The following is an 11,870-nucleotide window of genomic DNA, read 5'->3' on the forward strand; positions in this document are numbered from 1 at the left end:
AATGTAGGTTAACATACATATGTCTCTGTTCTTTTCGCTATACATATTTTTAGATATGAAAAAAGTAATATATACTACTTAAACAAATTTTTAAATTATTTTCCCCTTTATAATTGTTAGAGAATTAAAAAATTTTAAACATAAACAAAGAATCCTATCGCGACGGTTGGCGATGGTTGAGAATCACTGATCTAGAAAAAATATCTGAAACAAAAATGGCTTCTACTTTCGAGATTGAACTCTACCATGGTACGTATTAAATTGTATCGAGTAATAGATAAATCTGTATACCTCTATTTTTTCTTTATTTTTTTTTATGGCTACGAACGAGCAAAAATCGTCAATTCGATAATTCGATTTGTTCTCCTAGGTTGCTACGTCAAAGAATAACAATATTTAGTCAGTATCGTACACGTGTCGAAAGAATAACATATGCGTTGAAATTGGAAGGGACGAGAATAAGAACCACGTAAAAAATGATGCGTTATCCGTAAGGATTAAGACCATAAAGGCAAACGATTTCAGAAGGGTGACGGGTACACTATCCGAATAAACTAAACGATTACAGGTTGATGGCACAAACGCCGTGGAATAATACTTGAAACGAAGTGTGCAAAGAACGTTTGTCAGAGATTTGTAAAAATATCCTACATGAAAATAATTTGCAATTATGTCCTGGAAAAATAAAAACTTGAAGAACGCGTGCCATCTCGTTTAATCTCGTTTCTTTATCTTTGTTATTTGTGATAATACGTTTTATAATACGAAAAATCTCTGTACATTTAGTTTCCATCGTTTTTTTTTTATAATCATTCTTAAATATTTAATAAAAACTAAACAATCGAATGTTTATACAAACGCATGTATTTCTACTTTAAATAATACAAACAATCAAATGATTTTCTTTTTTGGATATTTCTTTTTTTTGATTAGAGAGGATTTTATAGATATTTTTTTTATTTTGCATTTTTTTTAATTTTTTTATATATTTTAATTTTTTAAATACGCTTTCTATTTATGTTTAATTGTGTATGCAAAAATATATTGCATATTTTATTTGCCCTAAATATGCATGAAAGTGTATGTACATTAAGAATCATTTAAACACCTTACATCATAATAAAAACGTAATAAAAAAATTTGAAAACGTAGACATAATATTAAATGATTCAATCGGAATATATAATACATGATATATAGTATATAATATATAATATATAATGTATAATGTATAATATATAATATATAATATATAATATATAATATATAATATATAATATATAATATATAATATATAATATATAATATATAATATATAATATATAATATAATTTTCGTAATCCATTAAAATTTATATTCCTAGATATTGCTAATGATTTCGGAGAAAAAAAAGAAAATTAAAAGGGAAGTAAATGATATTTTGAAAAAGAATCTAGGATTTATCGAATCATAAAAAATTTCAAATATTTCAAGGGAACCAGAAGAAAATCTGAAATTAATAAAAATTCCCTTGCATTTAATTATTTATGACAAATGAATATAAACCATTTGTTTCTTTTGTAAGGTATCAATAACTATAATATTATAAAATAAGAAAATCCACCGAGAATCATTCCAAGGTCATTATTATCAGCGTTTCAACGTAATAAAAAATAAACTATGTAAAATTCAATTTTACCATGATTCCGATCGAATGGATGATGATTTCGAAAAGTCCTAGTGATATTTATTTTCCTTAAACTTCCTTTTATTAATTATACCTGAAAAATTGTTAAAGGAAATAAAATTAACAAAATGACGTTCAAATAACAAAAAAATTTCAAAAAGAAATTCGAATTGTTTGTTATTATAAAATCGTAAAAATATATTTTCTTCAATCTGATATCAGATATAATTAATGCGCCATAATGTTTTAGAACTCATCTATACATTTCAAGTTGATATCTCCAGCAATTCTCGTGACAACGACCATAAAATTATTAAACAATGTAATTTCTAAATTTTCAAAATTCTATCATATAATTTATGAGTGAAAATATATTACAAAGAAAATGTGTAAAAGGTCAATTAAATCTTAAAATTTTCATAAAGTCAAACGGAAAAATATTCTTAAAGGATTTTAATATCGCAATATGTGAAAAAGCAAATTTTTTTAAAATTTCAAACCATCCTAATCCTCTTTCTTGTGGAAGACTCAACACCAAAAACATCTTTTTATGATCATACTAAGAAATGTATTCGTATATATTGTTACCTTTCAATTCAACCTGAATATAAGAAATGAAAAAGATAATAATGCATTAGTTATATTCTCGAAATATACAGGATAAAATTATTCGAAAATTTCTCTCCAAAAATAAGTCATATATTTCTTTAAAATTCAAGCTCAATGATCTCTTAAGAGATTAGATACATATGTTCTCCGCGTCGAACAATTGACGTATTTTGAGAATTTTTTTTCAGAAAGGAAACAAAATAAATTGTAAGACTAATAATTTCACGTTGCTTCTTAATATTTTATTTATATATATATAAAAAAATTTCTTTCATTCGATTTGATTACATATAGGTTTTTTAATCTACAGCCATGTTAATCTCCACAGGCAGCAACTTAACTTTTTGTAAAAATATAAACTTATTAAAATTCCAGTACCGTCTTGTAAAATAATGTTCTAGTTGAGAACCATCTGCTGAATTTTTTTTACATTTTAATTCTTAATATTTTTCCAATAAGTTTAAAAGTTTGAATTTTAGACGAAAAATTGACACTTTTTTCAAAATAGCATAATTTTTTTATATTTCGTCAGAAATTTAAGAATTCGAGCTAATGGCACTTAATTACAACATTATTTTTTAATACAGTACTGAAATTCAAATAATATAAAAATTTTTATAGGAATTTGGAATGCTGTTCATTGAGTCCAAATTTTCGTATATAAAAATTGACGCGGGAATAAATTACAAATTTAATGGAAAAATTTTTGTATACAAATAAAACATCAAGTAATAGTACGGAATTAATTTTTTAATTTATTTTATTTGCTTCTTGAAAAAAATTCCTAAAATATGTCAATTTTACAGCGTCGAGAAAGTATGTAACCAACGAACATATGAATTGATATCATCCTCATTTTATTGATGAAGTTAGCAAAATTGAAGGAAAAAACATTGATGACCTTGAATTCTCCAAAAAACATAGTATCTAACTCTAGTATTTTGTCGTATCATAAAAAACAAGGAAAATATTTAAGGAAATCGAGGATAATACGCGTCTAACTTGAGACATTCTTAAATGTACACTGACTGTTTCACTGACGTAGATAATTTTTCCATAGGGTATCACGACGAATACGAAATCATCCAAAGCCTAAAATAACATAACGAAAATCGAAAAAAATATGGATTAACAAAAATTTTTTATAACAACATGGACAAGTCGATAATACATTAGGAACTTATATTTAAAAAACTCTTTAACGTCAGCTTTGAAAGAACATAAACAGATTGTCTTTATTATTCTGTCATGTTTCATCCTATTATTGAGATTAGAAACAAAGAACATCAAATTTTTAAAAAGGCTCATGATTTATTTTAACACGAACTATAATGCATTAGTATTATTGCGAAAATATAGAATGTGTGTGTATATATATTATGTGGTGGAGTCCGTATGTGTATGTATATATATATATAGTGAGTATTATATAACACATTAATACATTGCTTATTACATTATATATAATATATACATATTTTTCATATTTGTAGAGTATATTTACACATTTTATGTCCATAAACGTCATATGTTTCTTGCACATTTATCGTACATAAATATTCGCAGTTTAAATTAATAATCTTTTTAATTTTCTAAAATATTAGAGATAAATAATTCTATAAATAAAATTAATTTCTCTCTCTCTCTTGCTTTGCTGCCGTAAATAATAATAATAATAATAATAAAAAAAGAAAAAGAAATACAAACGATCAACTATAAAAAAGAATAATCGATAAATTAATCTATATCAATGGAACAATACATCTTAGACTAGTCGTCACACATGCTAGAGAGGATTACGAATAGTCTTGTGAACGAGTATACAAACGTACAACATATCTACATACATACATACAACCGTATGTATCGCAATCTCGTACTATACACAGTTAGCTTAAAAACAAAACAGAGAACATAAAAAAGTAGAAACAAGAAAAAAATAAGACAAGTAAGCGAAAGCAAAACACAAAAAAAAAGAGAAGAAAACAGGAAAAAATGAAAACAAAAATGTGGGAGAGGAAAAAAGAAATGAAAACGAGCAGAGCGTGATAGTGGCGGGGAGTTGCAGGACGGGGTGTAGATAGAGGAAATAGAGTGGAGGATGTTGGGTGGTGGGATAAATCTGAGTAGATGTGGGTATCGCGCGTGTACGAGGATGCGCAAGGTAGTTAGGAATTGCGCAAGCGCGGTACAATTTAAATCCTAGAAGGTTACACTTTCGTGTATGTAAGTACATGGAGTTGAACTAATACATCGATAAATTTGTATATGGGGGCGGAGGCAAGAGCGGTAGCAGGGGTAACAGGGGAGCGGAGGAGTAAGGGGTGGACAGGCAGGCAGGCATATACGTACATAGGCTTTCAGTACATACACGTAGATCAGAGAATGGGTTTCCGCGCAATCAAAAGGTAGGGGGGTGCTTTAGGAGAGTCTCACTTTGGTAACCAAGGTTACGGCACGTAACGCCGCCCACAACCCTCAGGCTGTCTTGTCCGATGTGTTTGCTCGATGATTTTATAACAATTACGGCCTATCCCCGTATTATTGCCTACTCCCTGTGGCAATGCCACATCCCCATACACAGGAGCGCGCGCGCGCGTGTGCATGCATGTGTGTATGTGTGTGTATGTATATACATATGTATATATATATGCATATATATATATATATATGTATATATATATTTTTACATAGGCATACATAAATAACTTCTTAGAGACAAATAAATATCAACCTCGTCATCCTCGTCCTTGTCTACGTCGTCGTTCTCGTTGTCTTCTAGTATGAGAAGTTACGACAGTTCCATCAGGAACAACGTTGGTAAGTACTTTATTTGCCACTGCCACTTGTCATCGTTTCCTTTCTTTTTTTTTTCTTTCTTTTTTCTTTTTTCTCTTTTTTCTTTTCTCAGAAACTTCTATGGACACTACTACTGCTGTTACTACTGGTACTACTACTGTTATTAAGGTATCTCATTCTGGATCTCGACATTGTTCTTATAACTGATCTTGACTATTTACTTTTTAGCATTGATAGTATTAATAGTTAAAAGAGACTAATTTGTGTACTTAGATTATTCAATAAGCAGCTGACATTTCGTAATTTTTTTCTTTTTCTTTTTCATTTCTTTTTCTTTTTTCTTCTTTTTTTTTGTTCTTGTAATTTTCATGATATGTAATGAATTTTTGTTTTTCCTTTGCTTTTTTTTTTTTTTTAGATAATATCGTTGTTCAACGTCGTCCAACAAAATAGATTATAAAATGAAAAAAATTAAAAATTGTAATTGATTTATCAATAATAGAGAATTTTTTATTTTCAGTAGCATCATTCGACAGTTTATGTTAGGGTAATAATTATGAAATGCAAGAAGTTAAAGGGATTTATAAAAAGTCAATATTTAAGTCTTATTAATTTATTGACTTGTGTCCGTAACATTTTCATTCTTTCTTTCTTTCCTTTTTTTGTATTTTTCTTTTTCTTAATTATCTTATAATCAAAAAAAAGATATATATATACATATAAAAATGGAAACTATAATGGCATTTACGATAAATAATATTTGGCGAATAACGTGAATGTTTCTGGAACGAAATAACATAATTAAATTTATTATTAATAGTAGATTTATCTAATAATGAGACTAGCAAATTCGTATGGTTATTAAGAAGATTACAATACTTAATTTCTAATTTATTCTATAAACGATCTTTGGAATATAAGAATGTTTTTCTTATAATTTCTTGTCGGTTACAAGGCTTTACAGTCGATTTAATTTTTATCAAATATCGTCGAACGGTGGATACATACAGCGACATCTGAGAACAATGTCGCGAATCTCAACAATGCCGATAATAAATAACATGGCGGGAAATGTTTGAAAAGTCGATAAACTTACAGGAAGGAAAAAAAAGAAAAAAATAGAAAAAGAAACGAAAATATTGCAAAAGAAAATACAAATTAGTCTTAAAATATATTTTACTAAATGATTCTATGAGGCGTATATATATATATATATATATATATATATATATATATATATATGTGTGTGTGTGCGTTCGTGTGTGTGTGTGTGTGTACGCGTGCAAGCGTACGTGCGTGTATGTAGAGAATATAAATTAATTATGAGTTATTTTCTCGCTCGTTAAGTACTATTCTCGAGAATTTTTAAACTAGATTAATGTCAAAACTTCGACAAAGCCTCATGATAAGTTCCATAATTGATATCTTTGTGTTTTGAATTAGTATCCTCGTTGAAACTGTCGCTCCCACAATACATTGAGAATCCACGACGAGATAACTCCTCACCAGGCACGATCGTCGGATTCGTGTAACAGAAATCCGCCATCATATTCGTCTGTCTGCCCAACTGGTTGGACCTGGACAATCATGGATAAATCGTCACTTTTATTAATAATTATTTTTCAATATTATTTCTTCCTAAATGAAAGATCGTAGATTGCGATAGTTATACGAAGGAATCTCGATCGTTTTCTTAAACGACTAGATAAGAGAGAAAGAACAATCGTGTCGCAAGCGTTATAATAAAGATACGCTATCAACGATTATTACCGTCGATGACATTTGTTAAATTCCATAGCGACTAGTCAAAAATAAAAAGGAAGAAAAAAAAGGAAAAACGAAAACGAAAATATTGCTAAGAATTTTTTCTTTTTTTTTTCTTTTGTTTCCTTGTTTCTTTTTCCTCTTTTTTTATTTTTTTTCTTTTTTAAGGCACTCCTACGTTCATTATTACTTATCTCAAATATTTTTCGTCAAATATTTTTATATACGTACACATACTCTCTCTCTATCTTTCTCTTTCTCTTTCTCTTCGTACCTTTCTCGTCCTCTTGAATGGACGCGTCGTAGATCAAGTAAAGGTGTAGATAATTCCGCCAAAATGAAACTCCGGGTATGCCACTAATACGACGTTTTTATAGTCAGACAACGATATAGATAATACTTTAACCCCTTGCACTTTTATTAAAAAATCTTTCGGAGGTATTAATTGAATTAAAAAGATCTATATTTCTTCGTATTGATTGATCTTACTGACGCGGGTTTTCTTTTTTGTCTTTTTTACTTCAGTCTCGCGTTTCATAAAAAAAAGGTCCGTACAATGGATTATAAAATATCACACCGTTACTGATAAGAACACGAAACTGGACGATGAAACTGCTCGAACAAAAAGTGCAAGCGGTTTTAATGGGGAGGAGAATATCAAAGAAACGAAAAATAAAACGTAACACAAAATTTGTCTAGCCCTCCTATCTCTCTCCCTCCCTTCCTTCCTTATCTTATTCTAGTTAATTTATTTCGAAAAAAGAAAGAAAAAAAAACGAAAAAAAAAGAAAAAATATATTTCAACCGGAAATAAGAAGAAGAAAAAGAAGAAGAAGAAGAAAGATTTTCTAAAAGAAATAAAAATAAGTATATACTACTTACTCCGCTTTAGCGAGACGTTTGATTTTGCAATAAAAAATGCAAAGTAAGCAGAACGTCAGCAGATGTAGACCCAATCCGACGCCACAGGCTATGTAAAAGTATAGATAGAGATCTAGGGTGTCCTATAAAAAGAAAAATGAAAAAAGAAAAAAAACATATCGACATATATGATCGGATTAGATTGGATCGATCGTGACATCATTTGATAGAATCGGTGAGAGTTTAGTCGATCCAGGACATTCTTGGAAAAGAAAATTCCTCGCGTATTTTTCAACCTACGTACGTACTTACTTACTTACGTGCCATCGACGAATGAAAGCATTTCATGCATAACGTTATGAAATCTTCGTTGGTAATTTCGAGAAGGAGAAAAGGAAACGTTTCGGATCGTTGGATGCGTCGCGTACGGATTAACTTTCATCGTTCTTTCACAAAAAAAAAGGAAAAAAAAAACTATATACATTAATCGCCATCTCACAATGTATGCCCTCGTTTGTATGTGTACATATTTCTATGCATTTTATTACTTATTATATATATATATATATATATATATATATATATATATATATATTATAAGAATATATATATATAAAGGACTTGCACCATTCGACCTTGACAACGGAGTTCCTTCGAAGTGATGCGTTAGCATTAGTAATTAAAAATCAACGTCAAATTAAAAATTTATTCGAATCGGTCAGCCTCGACTTTTCTCTTTTCTTTTCTTATTTTTTCTTTTTTTTCGTCATAATCATCAAACCGAAAACGGTTTTCTTGTACTTTGATGGATTTGAAAAAAAAAAAAAACAGAAAAATCGCGGGAAATTGTGCATTGCATCAATGAGACGCGAAAAAGTGGAACTCCGGTGTTCAAATTACAAATATTTTCTCGATCATTATTATCAAATATATATTTCAAGGAGTCGTTCTTTCTCTCTACCTCTCTCTCTCTCTATCTCTCTCTCTCTTTCTATCTCTCGTATTTTATGATATGTAAACAAAGAGAACGCAGCTGCTCTTCTTTTTTTTCTATATATTCTTTTTTCTTTTCTTATTTTTTATTTATTTCTTTTTTGACAAAAAATTGACCAAAAAAAGAAAAGTCCTATAATTCTTTCTTTCTTTCTTTTTTTTTTTCATTTCTCTTCGCAGATTTTCTCACAAAGGGCAAGATGATTCATTGAGATTCTACGTTTGCTGTTAAGGAGTTCTTGGAAAGCGAATAATTCACGACGTAAACATTATTCTGCGAAGGAAAGGTATTCTAAGCATGGACACGAATGGGCCGTCTCGCATGAAAATGCATGTCTAATTACATCTCGAACAACGTCGTAATAATAATGACAGAATATCAAAACTAACTAGCTAATTAACTAACGAACGAATGAACGAACGAATATTAATAAGATTATCTTTCGTAACCCAAATAATTCTCCACATAATTTTCCTCGTGATAACGAAACATGATGTTTTTTGAAAGAGAAAGAAAGAGAGAGTAAAAGAGAGAGAGAGAGAGAGAGAGAGAGAGAGAGAGAGAGAGAGAGAGAAAGAGAAAGATAGAAAGAGAAAGATGGAAAGATAGAAAGATAGAGAGAAAAAGAGATAGAAAGAGAAAGAAAGAGAGAGAGAGAGAGAATAAAATAGATTATAAAGAAAACAATCGACATTCAGAACTTACCATTACAAATGAGAACCGATCGATAAGAATACGAGTGTGCGTTAATGCGCTGACGTATCCTTAACGTGTAAATTGATGATCGTAATCAAGATATCAGTATCAAGCTGTTATCATCGTTGACGTCGCATCTCCTATGATCGAGCACCATCCTCAAGACATTTTTTTGTATTAATAACAGACAAGAATTTCTCTCTTATTCTTTTCGCTCTTTCTTTCTCTGTTCCCGAGTGAATGAAAAGAAAAAAAAAAAAAAGAAAAAGAAAAAAGGGAAGAAAAAAGAACAAAATGAAAACTCAATCTTCCTACGTAGAGCAACGTTAGAACGTAAACTTCTATTGTTATATTCGTTGAATACGTTTTCGTTCGATCGATATTTTGGAACAGGTGAAGCCGGGTCTGAGAAAGAAAAAAAGCCGTGTCTTCGACCGAACAAATTTCAAAGAACGCGGAGAACTGAGCGGGAGCACGCACGATAACGTAATAAAGTACGCTAACGGCGACGCCCGTCGAACGAGCGACGCTGATAAAGACCCTCCTCCTCCGATCTGTGTATCTACGTAGGTACCTTTGTCGCAACATACGGGAGTCATATGTACATACACATACGTGTGTGTATATATATATACACACGTGTGTATATATATACACATATATATATATATATATATGTATAATAAATACTTCATCGATGAACAATATATATGTACGTGTGTAGCTTTCGTTAAAGCACCTGTGTAGAGTTTATGTCCACACTTTCCTCCTTCTTACACCTTCTGATGTTTCTACTTGTTACTACTTATTATAGTAAACTCGCGTTCCTCCTTCCTACGCGACTTCTTCTCTAGTTGAATACTTTCACTGCAAACTTCATGATGTTTTCAAATTTTCCTTGTTATCAAACACGTCTCTTGAAGTATTGTAGCAAAGTTTATCTCAATAGTATGTAAACATCGTGAGTTTACTATTGTATTCCAATGAGGTCATCCATACGTTTCCTACATTGTTTATTTGCGATTAGATCGATTTGTTAGATTATAAATATTGCATTTATGAAGCAGGATCTATGCCGTCTACAATTTTGACAGAATTACATTTGTCTGATATTTCAATTCTATTATAAAATATTTTTGATTTTTTTATGCCATTGGAATTATATACGTATTTGTCTTTATGAATTTATTCGACGTACATTCGTCGAATTAGTTTATAAAATGATTCTTATTATATTGTCTGATAGTTTATAAAATAATATCTTATTATATTATATTTCAAATTTATACTATTTTTATACAATATTAACATCCGTTAGGTTTTCACTAACTTTTGGTAATAATATACGAAACTGCATAAACCAATGCAAGATATAAGGTAATGCCATACTTATACTTATGTATAAATTATATGGTATAGGCTGCGTAGAACCAAACGGACAAAACCACAAACCTCTTCTTGTGGCATCGCGAATGTGATGACTTAAAAAACTTGCAGACACAATCCAAGAATATTGATTCAATGATGGACAGTTGAAAGTCGTCGAACTCAAAATTAGAATGAGCCATAACAAAATAGGAATGGTGGTACAATGCAGGAATGGTCGTTTGTTTAAATTCGTGGCATCCTAAAAGAAATGACAAGAGTTAAAACATCAATACGTTTTTGATATTACAAATAAAATAAATCAATAAAAATGCTTACACTCAACTTCCAACTGCGCGCAGCTAAAAAATGATCTACGTCGATGAAAGAAGATAAGGCAAATGAAAAGAATATATCGTGCAAGTTTTGTACGAAAGATTTCTTTGATAAAATTATGATTAACGTCCATGTTAAACCACCCACAATAGCATGAGTTAAATTATCTAAAATTGCACGTGCCACTGCAGTTTGAGCATACTTCAAAGACATGTCACCCATAAACGAACTTATACCTATTAAACTTGTAAGTCCTAATTTCAAAATTAAGTTCCATTTTCTATGTACTATCATGTTAAATACAATGGAATTATTCACAAACGTTTAACCCATTATAACCTGTCACAAAGTGACATTATAAAATTTATAACATAAAAAATCACTTATTATATAAAAATTACAACAACGAATTAGTTGAGAAGCGATTTTTAATTATTTTATAATTTTTTTATATAATAAACTGACAATTATGATAATATAACAAAAAGAAATCTTCGTAAGAAAGATAGTAAAAAAACTTATTGATAGAGGGTCTTCATTTCATTTGATTACAGGAACTTTAATTGCAGTATGTTTCCACTTATTTTTGCGGGAAATAAAAAGTAAAGTCATTCTAATAAATGTCACATATATATTTTTTACGTTGATCCGTTGTCAATCAAATGGTATCATCGTTTCATCGCGAACTTTTGTCCATCCTAAACGTTCTCGTTTTAAAGCATTATTTCCAACGTGTACAAGCATTGCACGATCGTCATTTTAAACTTCATGTTATGGCGA

At 29.8% G+C, this 11,870-nt stretch overlaps 2 protein-coding genes across 5 annotated transcripts; both read right to left on the bottom strand.

Moving 5' to 3' along the window:
• Nucleotides 1–5,867: 5,867 nt before the first annotated feature.
• LOC124429238 lies at nucleotides 5,868–10,974 on the bottom strand. Of its 4 annotated transcripts, none has more exons than XM_046974254.1 (4): nucleotides 10,842–10,974; nucleotides 7,721–7,842; nucleotides 7,070–7,195; nucleotides 5,868–6,651 (listed from the first exon to the last, which is right to left on the bottom strand). In XM_046974254.1, the coding sequence occupies exons 1-4, from the start codon at nucleotides 10,854–10,856 to the stop codon at nucleotides 6,456–6,458; spliced, it is 459 nt and encodes a 152-aa protein (XP_046830210.1). In that variant the 5' UTR covers nucleotides 10,857–10,974; the 3' UTR covers nucleotides 5,868–6,455. The 4 variants fall into 4 exon arrangements, with proteins under 4 accessions (XP_046830210.1, XP_046830211.1, XP_046830212.1 ...); XM_046974255.1 differs by lacking the exon at nucleotides 10,842–10,974 and adding an exon at nucleotides 9,399–10,099; XM_046974256.1 differs by lacking the exon at nucleotides 7,070–7,195.
• On the bottom strand, nucleotides 10,645–11,824 carry LOC124429235 (transmembrane protein 267). Its single transcript, XM_046974249.1, has 2 exons — nucleotides 11,094–11,824; nucleotides 10,645–11,016 (listed from the first exon to the last, which is right to left on the bottom strand). Exons 1-2 carry the CDS (start codon nucleotides 11,382–11,384, stop codon nucleotides 10,684–10,686), a joined length of 624 nt encoding a protein of 207 aa, XP_046830205.1. The 5' UTR covers nucleotides 11,385–11,824; the 3' UTR covers nucleotides 10,645–10,683.
• Between the last annotated feature and the right edge of the window lie 46 nt (nucleotides 11,825–11,870).

Source organism: Vespa crabro, chromosome 14, assembly GCF_910589235.1.
Source record: "Vespa crabro chromosome 14, iyVesCrab1.2, whole genome shotgun sequence".
Taxonomy (NCBI): domain Eukaryota; kingdom Metazoa; phylum Arthropoda; class Insecta; order Hymenoptera; family Vespidae; genus Vespa; species Vespa crabro.

Bases quoted from the DNA above. Each gene is read 5' to 3' on its own strand.
- LOC124429238 (XM_046974254.1), bottom strand. The intron at 7,196-7,720 runs GTAAGTAGTATA...ACGTCGTATTAG, and splicing joins AAACGTCTCGCTAAAGCGGA to TGGCATACCCGGAGTTTCAT. The intron at 6,652-7,069 runs GTACGTATATAA...ATGATTGTCCAG, and splicing joins AAGATAGAGAGAGAGTATGT to GTCCAACCAGTTGGGCAGAC.
- LOC124429235 (XM_046974249.1), bottom strand. From the start codon at position 11,384: ATGATAGTACATAGAAAATGGAACTTAATTTTGAAATTAGGACTTACA. The intron at 11,017-11,093 runs GTAAGCATTTTT...CATTTCTTTTAG, and splicing joins CGCGCAGTTGGAAGTTGAGT to GATGCCACGAATTTAAACAA.